Source organism: Cyprinodon tularosa, unplaced genomic scaffold, assembly GCF_016077235.1.
Source record: "Cyprinodon tularosa strain WSP-4 unplaced genomic scaffold, ASM1607723v1 ctg271, whole genome shotgun sequence".
NCBI lineage: Eukaryota > Metazoa > Chordata > Actinopteri > Cyprinodontiformes > Cyprinodontidae > Cyprinodon > Cyprinodon tularosa.
This window is the reverse complement of record NW_024038976.1, coordinates 616,865-638,213: the sequence shown is the minus strand read 5'-3', so window position 1 is coordinate 638,213 and position 21,349 is coordinate 616,865. Positions and strand designations below refer to the sequence as shown.

Here is a 21,349-nt window from a genome sequence, read left to right as displayed (position 1 = left end):
GTACAGTGCATGCCCGGCTTAAGAACTGACCATAAGCGGGGCATACACTGTGCAATATTTTCATCATCATCATCACTGCACACAGCTCACACTGTACGACCACACCACAGGGTTTGAGTTCACAATGTATGTTTTCAAAATGTGTGACCCGACACTCTGATGCGATCTACCTGCTCACACTGTACATCTTAAAACTACGTCGGACTCAGCTCCGCAGTGAGATGGAGCTACTTGGACTCGTCTATTTGGAAGCCAAACGAGTAGAAGAGGAATATGAGGCTCACTAGAGTGAACTGCTCTGCCTTGGCAATTTCTCCAATTTTGTACGCTGAAAGCCTTAAAAAGAAAAGGCGTTGACGTATTTGGACAAAGACATGGCTGAGGAAACGTGGCTACTATGGTCTACAAATTTTACAGAAAGAACTCCATTTCACTCGCACCATGCTTTTGTGTTTTCTGAGCGGAAGAAGGAGAGTCCTTGTTTGCACATGCCCACTGAGCGTTTTGTCCACGAAGGCTGATTGAATTTCAAACATGGTCGTGAGTGGCAGATCGGCCCTCGTTACCCACTGTAGACTACACAATGAAAGTTGGCCCAATCGGAAAATTCTTGCACGACTGGAAAATCGTCCCAAAAAAGGGCAAAAAATCGTACAGTGTAGGCTCGGCTTTAGAAATACGCTTTAGGAACAATGGTCGATATTATGAAATTTAATGGGAAGCCCTCCACAAAGAATTAACACTTTATTAGCTAGAAAAGTGGGGGCATGTTGCAAACGGCTACGGAAGCCGGCAGACCAAACCAGCGCATTCAGCTCGGCAAAGAACTCATGCTCTTCCTCAACACTGAAGTCCTCAGACATTTTTCTTTCGTTGGTTCTTTCTTTGCACAGGTAAAGAGCATTTTTCTTCTTCTACGCTTGCATTATTGGCAGAGCAGACGCTGAATGCGCACTTTCATCTGGTTTGGTCTGCCGGCTTCCGTAGCGTCGTGAGCGCGCATGTGCGCGCTTTCAGGAAATCCTATACACTACTGTTTATGCTCTAAAAACATTCTAAATGACTTCGTTTCGAGTAAATTCTGGATGCTACCCACTCAGGACACTTGGAATACATTGGACGAGCAGTATGGAGGAATATTGACACGTTTTTTGTGGACTTTTATGGACCTTTCTGTCTCGGTCACCATAGACCTCCATTATTTGAATGTCAGCAGACAGCAAGAAGCCTCCCAGATCTCCAGATGCATTTGAGATATCAAAAAAGTACTCCAGAGTAATCATGTTTTGGGTGTACTATTCCTTTAATGACCTGATTAGATAGACAGATTAATTAAACTGTTTTTCGTGAAATGAGAAATGTATGTTAATGATTCCTGAGTACCTTGTTGCATTAAAGAAAAAAAAAAGAACCCTGTAATATTAAGCAGCCCGTTAATTTGACAATACTAGTCTGGTGTATTTCATATACATGTAAAGTCATTTATTCATGAGCTGCAAATTTACTGCCAATCTGAACAAGAATAGCCACATCATAAGTACAACTTTATAGTAATCAAAAATTGTAAAGATTTGATTTTATAAAGTCTTTACTTCATCATGTGTACAAGAATAATTTATGTCAGCCGAGCAATGATAGCCATGCATAAACCACAGTGGTGAGCCCCGATTGGGCTGCATCTTTCCAGGTTGGTGACATATTGCAAAATCTACAAATGATTTCAGAAATTATTCGACTGTTATTTGTAAGCTTTGTTCATAATATTTTTTTGTTGCAAATAAATCATGATATATAAAAAAAAAAAAAGAATCAAAAGGAAATTTAAACGAGGAAAGATTTTCATATGGAGTAACTGCTGACACCAGGGTGGGACGAAATGACTTCAGATGTATTAAAAACAAAACCAAAAAACTAGTTAGCAGGAAATCACAGGTAACCCCACTCTGCAACATTCACAACCATTCACATACAGAATTGAACAGTTTTACATAATTTTTTCAATAAAGCAAATCTGTAGGCAGACATGATATATATGTGTAATCTTTATTTAAACCATTATCCTTTTCATCAAATGCACTATATGTTTCTTTCATGCAGTTTCTTTATACACTACAAACCAAATGGATATACATAATAACTAGAAGTTTATATGATAAAAACACTTTCACCGAGCAAAGTGTAGCATAGTTTTTACCATGCAAAATAAATGACATATGTAGAACTTTGCACAAACACACACACACCCACACATACTCACACACACATACACCAGACACATCTAAGATTTAAGGTAGCAGTTGTAATAAACGATATAAAATGTAAACAGAGGCAGGAAATAGCAATGAGCACATGACATGTGTGATGCAATTTCCCTAAGATTCTTCATTTTATCCTGAGCCATCAAGTTCTTTTTTTGATAATTATAATAAATATTGAGAGGTAAACTGGAAAACAGAAGACTAACACAAAATTATATCATGAAAATACTATTAAAAGATTTCATGTTACCTTAAGTTTAAATATGAATAAAAAAACATGAAGCAAAGTGAAGAACTTCTGTATTTTAGAGTTGTCAAAGCACAAAGTGGAGATTTAAAAAAGCATTAGCTTCGGTGCAACATTCAAGAAGTTTGTCTACAGGTAAATACAAAGGCAAATAGGATTTCTTTTAAAACTGGTTCCTAATGAAATTGAACCGTCACGAGGTGATGGTGGCTCAGGCAGTAGGGGTTTGCCCTGTAACTGATGGGTTGCTGATTCGAGTCTTTCCAGTTTCTATGTCCTTGAGTAAGACACTTCACCTGCGTTGCTTGCTGTTCATGGTCAGAATCCTGGTGGCACCAATTATATGGGAGCCTTGATTCTGTCAGCCTGCCAAAGGGCAGCTATGGCTGCAATGTAGATTACAACCATCAGCAGGTAAATGACTGATCATAGTGTCCAGTGCTTTGGGGTCCTTGGACTTGATAATGTGCTATACAAATTTAGGCCATTTATGTCTCTTTTTTTAGCCATAAAGCTGTGCATAATTAACATTTTTCATTATATTTGCCTTTAAACCGGAGGGCATATAACATTATTTTCAGTGTTAAGCAAAGGTGCAACTTTTTTTACTCAAAAGAATTACACTCCTGACTGGAATTAACAGACACATTCAGGAATCAGCTTTGCAGCATAAAAAGTGATAGCCTCGAATAAGTCCCTGTTCGAAATAGCACTCTTTGGCATGCATACCAGTGGAGAAATTTCATGCAGAACTTCATGAACTTTAAAGGTATTTTACAAAACATTTTTAGCACTATAAGGGATTAAGGCTGTTTTAAAACCAGTGTATTAATCCCAAATGAAACTTTAAAGAATCACCCTAAATAGTTTTAAATAAAAGCAGCCGCATGACAAAATAACAGATATCTTTCAGTTTGGAAAATTATTACAAAGAAATGAAGATGCGTAAGCGGAGGAATAGCTGCAATAGTTATCAAAGCCAAAATTATTATCTTTAAAAATATTTTAAATAATTGTCACAATATTTGCAAATGTGTCCAAAGGAAGGGATTCCCTTTCAAAAGCTGTAAACATTTTTTTTTTATAATTCCAAGATTCTGTTATGCTCTTCTATATTTCTTTTATTTATTTTGTTCACTGATGTCCTTGCTCTCAACTTCCTTTTCACTTTCATCCTTTTTATGTTTGTTGTCCCCATTTGGTGTCACACTGTTACTTGAAGATTGAGAGTCCTTCAAAGGTGGCCGTTCCGCCCTATCGGCAATCGATACTTCTTTAGGTTTTTCTGTAACATGATCTTCTTTGTCAGACAGCTGTTCACCCTTCTCATCATTAGCAATGACTGCATCAAAAATCTTTTTCCTAGTATAATGTCTGAAAGCTCTCTGAATCACAGCAGCCGACACGTTTTCCTGTTTGTGGCGAAAGGTGGTTGTGATGGGTTCGTACGAAACCTTGGATGGATTCGCAGCCATGAAGCGTTCTTCCATTTGTGCTCTGAGACTGTCCATATCCTCGCTATCACCCAAAACACGTTTTGTAAAGGCAAATAAGATATCAAGGCAGTGAATGCGGTCACCACTCACAACTGGTAGATCCATAGAGACAAGCTCAAATTTGTTAGGCTTGGGAATGCGTAGTGGGGGGGTTAAAGCATCGGCAAAGTCTGACAGCATGTTGTATTTAACAAACTGTGTAGCAAGAGGGTCAAACTTTTCCCAGACCTCATAAAATATTTCAAAGTCGTCCTCACTTAAAGGTTCAGTGCTCTCCTCAGTGGCCACCCCAAAATTCTCTAGGATGACTGCAATGTACATGTTTACAACAATAAGGAAGCAGATAATTATATAACTCACAAAGAAGGCAATTCCCACAGCAGGATTTCCACAGTTTCCTCTCACGTTATTACTACCAGGATGCTCAAATAGAGGATCACAATCCCCGTTTTTTTCCGTATTGAGTATTGGATCCAGGAGGGCGTCCCACCCTGCCGATGTGGTGATTTGAAACAAACAGATCATGCTGTTTCCAAAGGTTTCAAAATTAAAAAGGTCATCAATGCCTTTCTCCCTCTTGACATGGGCAAAGTTTGACATTCCAAAAATGGCATAGATAAACATCACTAAGAAGAGCAAGAGACCAATATTGAACAACGCAGGAAGTGACATCATCAAGGCAAACAAGAGTGTGCGGATTCCCTTGGCACTTTTTATAAGGCGGAGGACGCGGCCTATTCTAGCCAGTCGAATCACTCTGAACAGCGTTGGAGAGACAAAATACTTCTCTATCACACCTGCAAGACAAATGCCTGTGGAAAGAAAGACAATCTTAACAAAAAGGAAGTACACATATATATATATATAGAAATAAAGTTAATTTGCACAAAACAGAAAACAGAGGATAGACTTACCAACAATTGACAGGATGACCACAACAAAATCAAAAACATTCCAACCATTGATGAAAAAGTAATGGCGAAGTGCAATCATCTTTAAAAGACACTCTCCAGAGAAGATGACAATGAACACTATGTTGATGATCTTGAGGGTTTCTTCCCATTTGTCAGACTGGTCCTCTGTTTCCACCATCATGGTTACCATATTTAGCCATATCAGAACCATTATTATAATATCAAATGCTTGTTGTGTGACAAAATCAAAAATGTATCCTTGAAACTTGTTCTGAAACAGGCAAAAACAAAGAAAGCAAATCTGAGAAAAAAAAAAAAACAAACCTGACAAAAGGAAAGATTGTATTTCCAAAAGAGACATGATTCATTTGTTATACATATTAGATTTCAATGCAGCTTCCTGTAAATTCTACATAAAAAAGTAAAAAAACATAATAGTGACTTGCTATTTTTCATATTTATGGCCAAGGTGCCAAAATGTTTACAGATGATGTATGTTTTCCTAATTGCAAGGCATGTACAAGTCTTTATTTTTTCATTCAATTTTGAGTAAAGATCTATAAAACCAATTTTCAGAAAATCCCTATTTTAAGTCAAATTTAGCATTTTTTGGCATGACATAAGTATTTTATACATCAGTAAAACAAAACTTTATTTTTGGTATAGAAGCCTGTTTGCAATTACAGTTTGCAGTTACAGTGCAGTTTGTGCAGTTAAAACTATAATTTGTGCTAGGTTTGTTCTAGAGATATTAATAAATATATTTTAGGTCACCCAGAGGTCACATTCTCCAGTTAACGCTCAGAATTTAACCAAAGTGGTCTTGTCTTAAAGTGCTACTTTAGTGCAAATGTGTTTTGTATTTGTCCTTGGAGCTGCTTAGGTTGTTAAGAATCGTTTTTAATTTTGGCCGATGAAATCACCATCCAACCCATCGTTAGTGCTGCGCTTGTTTCTGAATATAAAGTTATTGCATAACATAATATGGCATTTCTGGGCTGCCACTGAATGTAACAGTGGGCATGTTAACCATATTTAGTAGGTGGAATGATTGTTTCACAATATTATCTAGTTAATCTGCCTCCAAATTCCTTCAATTTGGATCTGCTGTCACCCCTGGCAACCCCATTAAATTTCCCATAAAAATCTTGCTTTTGGCACTTCACAATAAAAGCATAGGTAAAATAGTAACAATAGTACAGACTGCTGCTAAATTGCTATCTATGCACAACATTTGAATTATCCTGGGGAGACCGGTAATTTTTGCTAAAGTCCTGGAAGCATTGACAAAATAATCCACTTTGATTTATCCAGAGCTGCGTCTGGATAACGGTTGGATTTGGTGGCAATTCCTTGTGGCCAAACAGTTCTTCTAAGGCTAAATTAAAGCAGCCTTTATAAAAGCTACCAAACAAACAAACAAACAAACCGTAAAAGCATACCTAATTTAATATTTTTTTCAAAATTATTTTCCTTATATCTCATTTGATTGAAAAATTCTTTGTCTCTGCTGCACTTTAACCTAAATCCTTGTGGAGTTTGCAAGTTTGCATAGGGATAAACCCACTCTTGCCAAGAACATTGCGTTTGGCGTGAATGTGCTTTTACAGTCAGAACCCTTGAGGATATCCATAAAATAAAGAAATCTAATTTCTAGACTTTCAATACATTATTTAATACAAAAAAGTAAAAAGTGAAGATAGCAAAAAAAAGAAAACAGAAGAAACTGATACTTAGAACTGTAGCTATACAGTCATATGTTGAACATTACTGTTTTTCATCACAATGTATTTTTTTTTATCACTGCTGCTTAACTTATCAAGGCTGCACTTAAAAAATGAAATAGTCTAGAGAGCTGTTCTTAACGAAATTCCTTTTTGTTTACACTTGTGTATACAAAATTACAAAATTAAATCAGTCTTAGTCAAAATGAAACATATCTGCTTATTACACAGTTGAATGTTGTGATTTTATGGACCTCTGATCTCAGAAACAGCATACTGCTGAGCACCAAAACCTTCACACATAATTACTGCCCGACTGATTATACGAACAAAATGGACTGTAGCTAAAGGAAATGGCAAACCCTTTAAATCAGAAATTTTGACTACCTTTGTTCAGCTCAAAAGCTAAAACCCATTCATTCTTACCTAAGGACATACACTGCCCAACACTTGAAAATTTAATTTAAAATATTAAAATATAGTTTGACAGAAATTATTATTTCTAAAACTACAAATAATTTCTTTAAAATGCATTCAGTCCACTTTTGACAACTGCCGCTGGTAAAATATACAGTAGTTCACATACAGTACCTTCAACCCAGTGAGAAGCCATTTAAACATTAAAAACGGTGATAACTGTTAAGGCCTTTTGGACACAAATGCAATCTCCATGTTTTTCTCTGCTGGCAAAGGTGGGCAATGTTCTTGAAAAGTATTTCCTAAAAATTATTAGATCTATAAGCTCCATTTGAATCCATTTATGCCTTATCCCTGAAATTGATTATGATTCTTCAAAAAGACATATTAACTTAGCCCAATTAAATAAAAGGTAAGTTTAAACTCATATTTACTTACCTCTGGCCTTGGAATTGGCTTCTGGGGCTTCTTTGATCCCAGCTTCTTCATAGCATTATAGTATTTCTTTTGTTCATCCGTCATGAAAATGTCTTGACCTCCTAAGTAAAGTGGGCAACAAAGAATGTTAAACTAAAGCAAAAGAATAAACAAGAAATTCTTTTAATAGATATAATACTTATCTTTCTCTTCTGTTGATTGAAATTGTCTATAATGACACCAATGAAGAGATTAAGGGTAAAAAAAGCCCCAAATATGATGAAGCAAACAAAATATCCATACATCTTCAAGTTGATTTCATATTCTGGCTGTTCCTCTGGCTATAAAGGGGACAAAATACAACAAAATTAAAAGTGAATTGAAAAAAACATAAGCTTTATGTTTCAGATGAGCATTTTGTATCTCAGATACAAATAGTCAAAATATACATTTTCTATAATGGGGCTTAAGATGCATCACCATGGACGAGTTGCCAAGCACTTCCACACTTTTGCATGGTTTTCAAATCCTGCAACCTCTAGCTGTGAAGCAATAGTGCCAACAACTATGATACCTTGTACTCAATTTAAGTAGAACCACTTCTATTTAACTAATACCAGACACAATTTTAGACTTAAAGCTGCCTATGGCTGCTATTTTTGCAATTATAACCATTTGCTCTAAAGTAAGAAATATGCAACAATGTTCATAGTATATTTTATGTTACATTTTTTTTTACCATTTATTTTATTTTATGTACAAAACAAAGTCCTAGGTCATGGTGCCTCTGTCATGAGAGGTATAATTTTAGGTAATGGTATGTTTACATGCAGGTTGTTGGAAGAGCAGCCTTTGTGAATATAGCAAACGAAAATGATAATAAATCTTGAAATATCTTGAAAGTAAATAAGGACCTGCTGAATGCCAAACCTGTAAAATAATTTTGGATTGAAAGGTGGAGAAAAAACATTTAATGCAATGAGACACAATTTGCTTCCATTTCTCATCCTGTCCAATTGTAGCTTCACTGCCAACCAAGTAGTTGAATTTATATCCTCCATGGATATAAACGGATAAGGAACGGAAAATAACAGCCCAATGATAGAAATGCAGCTTAGGGAGTGCCAGTCTAGAAATTGTTCCGTAAGTGCATCTTAGGTACTAAGTGCAGTTTCCTTTCCAAATGGTGATGCAAGGTGAGGTAATGGAATCAAGAAACAACAAAAAGAACTTAGGTATAAAAATCTATTACCTGAAATAAATATTTAAAAATTGGTGACGTTTTCTTTTAGACTTAAAAAGTGTTTTCCTCAAGGATTGTGTTTGATTATTGCAAATGTTATAGTCTCAGTTAGACATAATTAGTTTTTAAATAGTTTCCTTTGAGGAAATTATTTTACTTTCAATGTTTTGTGATTTCCAGAGCTTTAAGCTGCTCTTTTACATATAGGCAGGTTAATCTGTTCTAGTTAAATGTATCTCTATTAAAAAAGTAACCAAATTAGGCAATAATGACCACATTAAAACAGTAAACATATAAGGGGATTTATAATTTTTAAAAACAAATAAATGGAAACTAGTAATAAATATGACCAAACCATATAACTTGTAGGCACTCACAACACTGGAGGTTTAAAAAAGGGGCTCTGGAAATTAGAATTAATTATGGCAAATGAAGGTGGCAAAGGTGTTGTGTATCATTGTCTATGACAATAGGATTTTTCAAACTACTATAGTTAGTCAACAAAACTTGTTGAGAAATTGAATCTGATCAACAGATCAGATGCAAAAAAAGCAAGGAAATTCTGTTTTTTTGTAAATCCGTTGTTACAATTCTTCTTAGAATTATTATTATCAAATAAGATCCCAGTGAATATGATAAGAAAGCCTTCTTATTTTCCCTTAAATAGTACCAAGTGTCACAGGGGTTGACATTACCTTTTTTTCTATTATCTTTAAATATTTTCATAATGTTTTCACTTTTTACAAATTTAAGGTAGTGATAAAAAACGATAAAAAAAGATTTGTAAACTTTAATCTATGTGCAGTTCACATTTCCTAGCACATTGGTTAAACAGATATTTAGCTTAGCAGTAGGTTTGAACTGGGAATGCTCCACACAGGTATCCATTTCTTTTTATTTGCATCTGGGACAAGCAAAGGACGTTGTCTTACTCCCATATACAGGGATTGCGACATCAAGAGATTATAATTCGTCTTTTAGACCTGAAAAAGTTTTATCTCCAGTTGTCCTTCCTGACACAACCAAAATACGAACACTGGATTCCCACATCACAGCCAAAGACTTAAATAACTACACTATTGAGATAATGTATTGAACTGTCTGAAATAGGTATAAAAAGCCCATCTACAGCGATCAGATTTTCACTACATCTAGACAACATTTAGTAATCCTGTGGAGGTCAAAATTAGACATCAGGTAGTTGGAAGAAATATTGCCTGGTGAGACATCTTATGGACTTAGGTTACGTTCACGCAGCAGAAGTGGCCTATATCCTTTTTTTTTGTGCCATATCTGACCTGTATCTGATCATTTCATGACAGTCTGAACAACACAGATCCAATTTCTTTCCAATGCGAACCAGGCTACTTGGCTATGTGGCCCGCAATCTGATACCTATCTGATCTTTTCAAATGTGTCTGAACGGCCAGGTCACATTCATCCGACCTGTACGAGATTAATACTCAACAAAGGTCCCTATTCTCCTTCTTCCTGCGCAGAAGCAGGAATAAAAACAGCAAAGTATGATAATGCGGAGAGCAGTATTTATTTTCAGCCTTCTTGAAAATATTGTGCTCTTAATGCACTGGTTGAGGCTGTGAAAGAAAAGAGAGATTATAAGATCTGCTTCAGCAGTACCATCCATGTTTACTTCTGTAAACACAGAGTATGCTCGCTTGTGACATCATTGTGTCAGCTACTGCATATATGGGACATTTAAATTGTGTGAATGCAGTTAACACAGGAGATTAAGTAAAAGTCAAATATATCTGAAAGTGTGAATGACCACGCAAAAGAATCGGTTTTTACAAAAAAAAATAGTCATTGAGCATTAAGACCTGCAATGTGAATGCAGCCTTAGATGTGCAAAAGCAACCGAAAAAAGATGCCAGATGTGTTTTTGCTTATAGGGAATACACTCTGGTATTTTATCTTGGGAGATAATATTTTAAATAAATAAATAAATATATGCTTTCAGATATCTTGCAAAAAAAAAATCTTGCTTGGAAGTTATTAATACATTTATGCAGAGTTAGCAATGCTAGGAAAACAAAAGTATATATTTTTTTACTTCTTTTGGAGAATCCACAGCAGCATACATAATATCCATCCAGCCTTTGAATGTTGCCTGTAAAGACAGATACACTAAGTTTGGAAATGCATGAAATGATAAATAATAAAATATATCAATTATATATTACTTACAACTTCCAGAAGAGCAAGATAGCCCATTGCCACATTGTCAAAGTTGACTTTGAGGTTCTTCCATTTTCCATTTGGATGAATATCACAGTCATTTTTGTATTTCACTATGTCTTTGGAGAATTCTTCACCAGTGTCGTTATGTACACATTTGTAGAACTTTCCTGCAAATAGGTTGACTCCCATTATGCTGAAAATAAGCCAGAAGATGAGGCATACCAACAGCACATTAAATATGGAAGGAATGGCTCCCAGGAGGGCATTGACAACTACCTGCAAAAAAGAAAAAAGCCAAAAATGTAACACATATGTACTTCTTAAAGCTTAGGGCATTTTTCAAGGAACTAACAACACCTTAAATACAAATATGTAGGAAAAGGAAAACACAAGAGTAATGAGACAAGTGTTAAAATAAGGGTGCAGGGGAGAAGGATATGGTTTCAAAGCCATGGTCAGTCTAAGAAAAGCCAGGAAAAATATAGGAAAATAAGATCTATTGAAGATGTTCTTATTTTCTATAAAATTTAGTAGGTTACTTAGTGTTAAATAAGCATTGATAGTAAACTTGTCACAGAAGATGACAGATCCCAAAATTGTAATCAGTGAAAAAAAAACAAAAAAAAAACATAAATCTTAGAGAACATAGTAAACATTATTACAAAAAAGAGAAACCGATAACAACTTAATCATAAGAAAAGAGAATGCTGATGAAAGATTTCAAAGGTAAATGTGCAAGGAAAGAAAAATAAAGGCTGATCAGCACAACATGAAAAGAATTAAACAATGCATGCTTGATTGATCTATTTTACATAAGTTACTTGCTTTTGTAAATACCATGAGTAAAAGAAAATGTAATTAAAATACAGACAAAATTAAATTGGAAACACTTCTAAAAACAATAGCAGAATAATGTATCTATGAGGTCATATCTACATTGACAAGTCAAATTTAAAAGAAGCTAAGGGCACCCCATTTGGTCCTTGAGGGCCCCTTGGTGCCTGGGTTAGGGGATTTTATGAAATAGACCTAAAAAACCTAGATACATTTGTGAGATGAAAGAAAAAAAAAATCCAAATTCTTACAGATACAAATATTGAAATTTGGCCTCCATTTGTTTTCAGCCTTGTTGAGTCACTACTTGAACCACATTTTTCTGCAAATACCAGCTCTTCTGTGATCTGTACCGGCTATCTAAATCTAGAAACCGGAGTTTATTTTACTTTGCAACTGGTTGAAGCTCAGCCAGGTTGAGTGGAGCAGTGTGTGGCTGCCCCTTCTCACATAGGAAGGCTGGACTCACAATTAAGGTTGCAAGTACCTGGTTGGATCCCCAGCCTCCACTCTGGGTGTCTGAGCAAGATCCTTAACCCCCAGACTGCTCCCCGGGCGCTGCACAATGGCAGCCCACTGCATCCCAAGGGGATCAGTTAAGTGCAGAGATACATTTCTCGACCAATACATCAATAAAGTTACATTATTATTATTATTATTATCAAAACAGTTTGGTATCATTAAATGTTCCTGGCAAGAAGTACTTTTGCGGCCCAAAAAAAATGTAGTGAGACACCGTGTCTGAGCTTGAGAGAATTTAGCTAAGCACACTCCCTATGTACTCAGTGTATACCTGTGAATACATGTATACACAGTTATGTTGGTGCCTTAAGAAAATATACAGTAACAATACTACAGCAAAGATCAAACAAAATAAAGAGGGAGAGAAGAGTTGGAAAAAACAGAGGTAATAAGAAAAATATGACTGTATGTAAAAACCTATAAGGTCTTTATGTATGGTGCATGCTGGGGGGTTGTAAATGTATTATGCAGTGCAAAACGAATTTTGATTTTAAATGTGGATGTCTAATACTGTAAGTATTGGACAATACTGGCTACAAATCTGAATTCCTGTCACCTGTTCTTGGATTTAAGATTCATTCCCCCCAAAAAAATTTTTAACAACAGAGCAAAATAATCTACAATATCTATAGGAACATACTCCACTATTTTTATAAAAATAATATTTAATAAGACTAGATTCTTCTATAGCAGGTTGCTTTATGGTTATGGCCAGTAAGGGCTTTTTTTAACTGCAAGGTCCAAAGATGACTATTTCCACACATGTGCTGATAAACTTTATTTATTTATTTATTTTTTTACAATTACGGACAACTTCAATTTGTGTCATAAAGGATTTTGTAAAATTACCTTGTACGATCTGAAATCTAGAGCTTATTGTCAGGGTAATAGCTTTGTTTACAGTTTGAAAAATGCTTTTTTGTTTCTCTTACCCTCATGCCCTCAAACCTCGACAGGGCTCTTAGTGGCCTTAGAGCTCGCAGGGTCCTCAGAGATTTGATTGCTCCTAAATCTGAGCGTTCTAAGGCATTAGCCACCAAACTGACCAGTGAGATCTGGAAAACGCACGCAAAAAACATTACAGTATAAACTAAATCAACCCAGCAGGTACAATATATATATAAAAAAAACTACTTTAAAATACTAAATACCATCATTTTAGTGTTTTTTTTAAATATAATGTTACCTACATGAACTGTAGCTAACTCATAAACACTGAAAACTTTAATTGAATGAGTTTTTGGGTAAACTTTTGTGTTTCAACCTACATCAACAATGAGGAAGTCCAGCCAGCACCATGCATTTGTGAAATACTTTGCAAATCCATATGCCATCCATTTCAGGAGCATTTCCAGAATGAAGATGAAGGTAAACATTTTGTCAGCAAACTCCAATACTACTTTGATTGTCTTCCTCTGCTCAGAATACACATCTTCAAAAGCCTAGTGAGTAAACAAAGGGGATCATTATAGCACCAGTTATTATACAACATGGCAAATATAAAGCAAGCAAAGAAATACAGTAAGCTTTACTTTGCAGAGAACAAAATCTTGTTAACATACAAGTGCTCCACTGCTCAGCAAAATCATGAAGATGATGAAGCTTTCAAACCAGTTGTGCTCAACTATCTGGTAACAGGTCTTCCTTAGTGTCCACCACACCTTCCAAAAGCCTTTATTCACATTTACTTGGCAACATTTGAATTTCTGCACACAGCCTGAAATGAAAAAAAAATCTGATAAATGTGTATCATTTAATTAAAAGCAACAAATGACTGCAATGTTAAAAGATTTACCTGCGGTAAAGCAGTCATGTGGGTCCTTTATCTCGTTGAATACAGGGAATTCAAGCTCAGCTGGCTCTCCTTCTGACAGGTCATCCACTGTACTCCCCTCAGAGGCACTTAGCTGCTCATCATCAAAACCACTGACAGCCTGTGGATACCATCAGATTTGTGTGAGAAAAAACAAGGGAACTAGAACCGGTTTTGGAGGCCTTGTGGTTTTTCTATCTATGATTATTTTCACCACCACACCAACAAGAGGTGTGGTGGAGAAACTTTCCCCCAGCCATTCTTTTAGCAATTATATACTATTTTGTTGAGGTTGCACACCTATTGTAAGAATACCTTGCTCATGGTTTAAGCTTTACCCATATACAATAACAAGCGGCTCTCTGAGTAAAGGAAAGACAACTGTGTGTGTGTGTGTGTGTGTGTGTATGTATGTATGTATATATATATATATATATATATATATATATATATATATATATATATATATATATATATATATATATATATTAGGGTTGTCAAAAGTATCAAATCTCAAAAAAGTATCGATACTGAAATGTTGTATCCGGATACAATACTCGTTTTTAAAAGTATCGATACAGTGCCATCACCAGTGGCACCTATGCAGTCATTCATCTAAAGTGCAGAATAGTTGAAAATGCACTTTCAGAACACTGTGTGATTGAATAATTCTGTGCACTTTTCAGTTTCAGACTTTTTTTTTTTGTAACAGGTGCAGCTGCTGAGAATTATTTTTGTTTAACTGGTTTGGCTAGTGTCAGTGTTATGTGTGCAAAGCATAGCCAAGGAAGGAACACTTAATTTGAATTTTATAAGTTTTTTATCAAGCTTGCTTAATATTATGCACAGCATACAACCTTTATTGTGTTTATTTATTGTATTTTATTTATTAATGACTTTTGGAGTCTTTGTTTTTATCCTTGTGGTATCGAAAATGGTATCGAGTATCGAATATTTTCCTTAGTATCGGTATCGAGTTGAAAAGTTTAGTATCGTGACAACCCTAATATATATATATATATATATATATATATATATATATATATATATATATATATATATATATATATATATATATATATATATATATATATACATAAAAAATATATATATTGATAACATAACTGAGAGAACAAACTTCATGTCACTGTCAATGCAACCCATTCTGGAAATACCCACTTGGAAGCGCAAAATGGTTTAGTCTGTCCGACAACAATTGCTGACAAGTGTAACATCAGTGAGCACAGATTGAGTGACCTGGGGGCAAGACAATGTGCTCCCCAAAAAGCATAAAAAGAAGGGAGAAGGAAAAAGAAAGCAGAAAGAGCAGGCAGCTGTTGACTGCTTTCTTTCTCAAAGGAGAACCAAGTTTGCAACTGAATGCAAAGTCCAACTAAAATTTACTCTAGACGGATGTTGCTGTCACATGTTCACCTAAATTAGTTATTTAGCTTAGCTAGTTGCCAACCAGGCTGCGTGCTGCTGTGATAAAAAATACGATTATGGGCTTAGTTGTTAATATTAATCAGTTTCAGAAACTAGCAGCAAATGGAGCAGTAGTGGCAGGCCATTTTGACATTTATTAGAAGTGCCTTCCTTTCTTATGTTCCATTTGTTGATCTCTAAAATAAGATTCTTCCTTGTCAAAACTACATCCCTACTAGTCAGAACTATATATATATAGATATTCTTAATTACATTTTTGCCAGCAAAAAATTTATTTCAGGATGCAAAAAAATATAATTGTACTGGTAAGAATAAACTTTCAGATACCTAGAAATCTTTACAAATTTTGAGTGGCCAACATTTATTAGCTTGACTGAATATATATTTCAGATGTCTCAAATGCGTTTCTTCCTAGTCATAATGAACATTTCAGATATCTACAATAATTTTTTTCCTATCTAAAATATACATTTCAGATATCGTAAATGTAATTCTTACTAGTATAAATGACGTCACATTTCCCATTCATGTGTATTTGACTTTTACTTCTGTATATTTAAAATAACATTGTTCCTAGCTCAATAATAGTGTGACTACTAGTCAAAATTTGAATTTCAGATATCAAAAACAAATAACATTCTAGATATCCAGAAATCTAATTATTGTCAAGTCATCACAGTTTGTGGTGTTGTGGAGCATTATTGAATATTATATAGTGAAATAATAACACAGTGCAACGCCACATAAATGGGAATATCTTCATTATCAGAGGGACTATAGAGCAGCGTCAAGTAGCCATGAGCGCACAATGCCTGTGTTGGCAGGTAGGATTACTCATTAAGTGAATATTAAATTTACCTAATTATGAGTATGGTTCAGTTTTGTATGCTCAGAAGTATGTCTATTTTTTTTTAAATGTTACTTAGTGTCAGAAGCAAAACTAGATAGTGATGATGGGTTTCTTCTGTTAGAATGGAAGACACAGGTGCTGTTACAATGTGTGAACAAACAAGGACAAGCTCTGAATGCTTTATATACCAAAGCCATAGAAGTGACCGGTTATATTTTTTAGCACTAAAAGTGAATAATAAAAACATGAAACCCACAGATGCAAAATAATATTATGAAATATGAAATACATAAAAATAATAGGCCTTAATATATTTTATTAGGTTAAGTTGAAATATTAACATTTTTAGTAATTTTATTTCACTTTAAACATTTGGCTATCTGTGAACCTTTATTTTAACAGAATGTTGACTGTGAATTAGTTGAAAAGGATATGCTATGATGAATAATGTTGGGAAATGTTTGAATAAATATGCATTGTGAAGCAACCCCAACGTGTGCTGAATTAGAAGTATTTTAGAAAAATACACTAAATTAAAAGACTTTACAGAACAGTTTTCCAGTTTGATGTAGAAGATTTACCCTCCATGTGTACAATTACACAGTTTTTAATAATAATAGGTTATTATCTTAAGTGGGCCTGTCTGAGGCATGAAACCCCAGGACTAAAAATTAGTCCCACTCCGGCCACAAATGTATACAGTATTAACAGTCATAATCCTTGTAGAGAATACTTGTAAATGTCAAGAGCACCTTATTTATAAAACTTTTAAACACATTTTCTCTCAAATTATGAAACGGTGTCAGACAAGTAGTCCCATAGCATTCTGGCATCAGCATTGCTGAGTAACATATAGCAGATTAGACATGATATAAGGACTTTATTCATTGCTAATGGTAGCTTGTTAAGTGAAAGACTTACGTTTTCTGTAGTAGGTTCAGTTTGAACCTGGACCTTAAGTGTAACACCAGTTTGTTTGGAAGCAACCAGGACCACTTCAGTGAGTCTGGTCAAATTATTTTGTCTCCAAAGGGAAACAAACTTGTCTTAATTTGTTCTGCATTAAATATTACATTTTCTGGCTGTTTTATTTTTGAAATATTTATTAATTACACAACAGATATTCTTAATATGCCAACAAGGATGATCTTTCTTAAAGTGATGTCTATGCAAGACAGGTAAAAAATAGTTACAAGTAGGATAACGGATGTATTTCCTGTTCTTTTCGAACAGCAATCCCTCTTGGATGCAATAGGATTCACAGATATCTGAGGAAGATTCAGCTCAGCAGCACTCACACATAAATGGCACATAATCCAATCTGAGCATTAAGATTTTTCTATCTAGAGAGCTCAGCATTGGTTTGTGTTATCTTTAAGGGAAACATTATGACACTGGCATCACTGTAGACGGTAAATGTCTTAACAACCATTACCTGGAGGCAAATGTCTTCAATTTCAAACTCACAGTTAATCAATGTTTCATATGTAGTATATCTAGACCACAATGCAGCTGATGTCGCAACATTTAAAAGCAGAAATACATTTGTAACGCAGATGGTTTAAGAATAAAGCAAAATGGCATTCTTACCACGTGAACTTCAGGCACATTGGATGAAATGCTACTGAAGTCTTCTGTGTTTAGCATTTCAAAGTCTGATTCTTCAGCAGCAATAGGAACGGTCACAGTCAGACTTGGGTTATGTATGAAAGAAAGGATGGAATCATCGCTCTTACTGTTGACTATGTACTTGTCCCCACTTTTGTCCACTCCAGTAACTTCCCCATTGCCATTTTTAGGGATGTCTTTAATAGTATGATTTGGGATACCGTTGTGCCCAAATGGTTTTTCCTCACTTTTTTTTATTTCTCTGACGTACAAACTATTGTAACATCTTGAACACTTGAACTTGATGTAAGCTGTAGCTCTGTGTATCCGATCAAATGCAATCTGCAAATTGTTGACCTCCTGATCATCATCCCCAGACTTCATCAGATTATCTGCACTGAATGAGCTCAGCAAGAGGGCAAGGAACAAGTTCAGCACCTGTAAGTGGATGACATAACATATACAAGAATTGATCTTGACTTAGTTACTTGTAGATAATAATGGAGACACATTTAAATCTGTGAAGTGCATTCTTGTTAATTCATTACAGAAAGTATTTTCACAAAAACAATTTGGATGATGGGGAATGAAATGGCAATAAAAGATGCAATGTACCACAAGATTTCCAATAACCATGACCATCATGTAGAGAGTGAGACACTGGTATTGCCCTGCGACTCTCATACAGTCCCACATGGTTTCAATCCATTCTCCACAAAGCACTCGGAACACAATGAGGAATGAATGGAAGAAGTCATTCATGTGCCAACGAGGCAGAGTGCAGTCGTCAGAGATTTTACAAACACAATCCTTATAGTATTTTCCAAACAGCTGCATGCCCACAACAGCAAAGATGAAAACAATGATTGCCAGCACCAGGGTCAGGTTGCCCAGAGCTCCGACGGAATTACCAATTATTTTGATGAGTTTATTGAGAGTGGGCCAGGACTTAGCCAACTTGAACACTCTCAGCTGTGAAAACAGAAAAATAGGAATGTTAGAGCACACTACAGTCAACATAAATAGAAACTCATTTGAATTACTACATTCTGTTAAATATATTTAGAATTATTTCCATCCAACCAAAAATACTCGATTCAAGGACATGACAAACAATAATGATGATAATTAAACAAAAAATAAATACCTATCATTCAAAAACAAAACAAACACAACTCTAGCTCTTTTCATTTATATTTGAGTTAAAACTATCAAGTTACCCCTCAATAATTAGTAAAAAAAATTTTTTTGTCATTACAGCAAACAAACCATCTTTACTGTTGCTGACCAGCGTTTCCCATGTTACGCTTTTTGTAGTTTATACGTTTTTCTTCAGTGATTAGTGCCAAGCATTTGAGACTGGAAGGCATCTTTGCCAACATCCTCATCTCTCACTCCCTTAAAGATTACGTCAGAAACTCATGGGTTAAATTTCAGACTTTGGCTAGAATATTTTAAATATCTAATATTACTTTCATTAAAAAGCCACAAATTGGGGAAACAAATCAGATGGAGAACACTCCAACTTAATTGAGGAAAAGCCTACTCCTGACTAGGTTAGCTCTTGGGAAAATGTTAGTGTTGTAAGAAACACAGAGGTTGAGTCAATTTTCATTAAGACTGCTTTGTCATATGGCCCTCTGGCAGTGTTGTAGTACTCGAGATCGGTCTTGGTCTCAAGACCTGTCTCGAGACCATTTTTTGATGGTCTCGGTCTCGTCTCGGACTTGACCGCATTTGGTCTCGGTCTTGTCTCGGTCTCGGGCGCTGAGGACTCGGCATTTTATTTCAAGACCGGTCAAGACCACAACTGTAGAAATAACGGTAATCATCAGAATATTATCAGTTTCTTTAAGATTCTTCTTTTTATTGGATGCTTGGACCTGTCTCAGTGGTACTGTAAATGCATGTTTTTTTTTGTTTTTTTTACCGCTGTCACGCCCAACCCCTTTCAGCTGCAGCACTTCGATTGAAAGTCAAGTTCCCAGTGCTAACTAGAGAAATACACTGTTTGCTCAAAAACAAACCATCTGATTTAGCAACAGTGTCTTAGAACTGACAGAAGTCAGTCAGGCTTTTGTGCACGTATTTCAGTGGGGTTTGTATTTCTGCAGATGTCAGTAGTAGCTCAGGGAGGAAGTGAAGGAGATCAATCTATTTTTTTCAACAAATGAGTCTCTTTTACGCCACTAACATGATCTCTGTCTGACCTCAGTGGTTCCTATCCTTGAGACTGGAGTTTCCATGCTAAAATGGGGCACTCTTGTTATAAATGAAATGCTAAAGACTCCTCTGTGTCTAGCTGAATTGTCGGTCCAAAGGAGCAGTTCATTACTCTTGTTATGGTTGTTATAGTGTTATTGTTGACTGTGTTATCTTGCCTATTATTTGAAGTCTATGTAATTTTGTGTACTTTGTTGTTTTATGATTTTCTTTTATTAAGTTATATTTTTCTACTTTTGATACAGAGAATTTGATCACTCTTTTGTATGTCAGTATATTTTACTGCATTGAAGAAAATCTGCATAACAAAATCAGATTCCAGTGAAGCGTTCAGCAAGAGGGTGTCAGGGAAATGTATATATTTGAAAGAAATTAAAATATGCTTAAAGTGCACAAAATGCATTGCCTTTCAAAAATCACCAGCTCTATCATGATACAATGTTATATCAATTTGTTTGAATAATGATGCAAGGCTTGCTGAAATCCAAATGTCAGTCACTTTTCACTCAGTTCTATTCGTAAGTAAATATAATATGTCATCTGCCAGGCTAACAGGCTAACATAGTAATTTATATTCAAATAAACTCAAAAGAAACCAAACCAAATATGATTGAACATGTTACTACTAAGCTTCTTCAGGCATTAAAATAAACAGCCTTCATGAAATTATAAATATAATTGCCTTACTAGTCTATCATTTTGTTAACCTTGAAATAATGGTTTACATTAAAGATGATGATGTGCATTGATTCTTTAATTTGGTGTTAATGTAATTCGATCATGTATCCGTAGTGTTCCACCTCTAATGTAATTTTTTTTTTAAATATTGTGATTTGAATATGACCAAAATTGCTCTAAATGATTCGTAAAAAAAGTGCACTTCTAATAAAGACTTACCAGTCTGAACGATCTTAGAATGGACATGCCTTTCACTGATTGCAGAAGAACTTCTGCCAAGCTTAAGCAGACAATGACTGCATCAAAAATATTCCATCGCACTTGAAAGTAGTAGTATGGGTCCAATGCAATTATCTTGAGTACCATTTCTACTGTAAAGACGGCTGTGAACACCTTACCAAACATAATAACAAGGAGATAATTGAAATACAATAAAATAAAATATAAATATGTTTAAAAA

At 35.2% G+C, this 21,349-nt stretch overlaps 1 protein-coding gene across 2 annotated transcripts in view; it reads right to left on the bottom strand.

Moving 5' to 3' along the window:
- Positions 1 to 1,805: 1,805 nt before the first annotated feature.
- LOC119786433 (sodium channel protein type 2 subunit alpha-like) overlaps positions 1,806 to 21,349 on the bottom strand; it is a 47,261-nt gene continuing 27,717 nt past the window's right edge. The window contains exons 15-27 of one of the 2 annotated variants that reach the window (XM_038289776.1): positions 21,109 to 21,282; positions 18,604 to 18,960; positions 17,971 to 18,426; positions 14,067 to 14,205; positions 13,834 to 13,988; positions 13,540 to 13,713; positions 13,204 to 13,326; positions 10,922 to 11,191; positions 10,788 to 10,844; positions 7,677 to 7,814; positions 7,495 to 7,599; positions 4,916 to 5,186; positions 1,806 to 4,813 (exon numbers count right to left, since the gene is read on the bottom strand). In XM_038289776.1, the coding sequence (XP_038145704.1) occupies positions 3,627 to 4,813; positions 4,916 to 5,186; positions 7,495 to 7,599; positions 7,677 to 7,814; positions 10,788 to 10,844; positions 10,922 to 11,191; positions 13,204 to 13,326; positions 13,540 to 13,713; positions 13,834 to 13,988; positions 14,067 to 14,205; positions 17,971 to 18,426; positions 18,604 to 18,960; positions 21,109 to 21,282 (3,606 nt within the window). In that variant the 3' untranslated portion in view covers positions 1,806 to 3,626. The remainder of the gene's footprint in view (positions 4,814 to 4,915; positions 5,187 to 7,494; positions 7,600 to 7,676; positions 7,815 to 10,787; positions 10,845 to 10,921; positions 11,192 to 13,203; positions 13,327 to 13,539; positions 13,714 to 13,833; positions 13,989 to 14,066; positions 14,206 to 17,970; positions 18,427 to 18,603; positions 18,961 to 21,108; positions 21,283 to 21,349) is intronic. The other variant, XM_038289775.1, reaches the window with a different exon arrangement.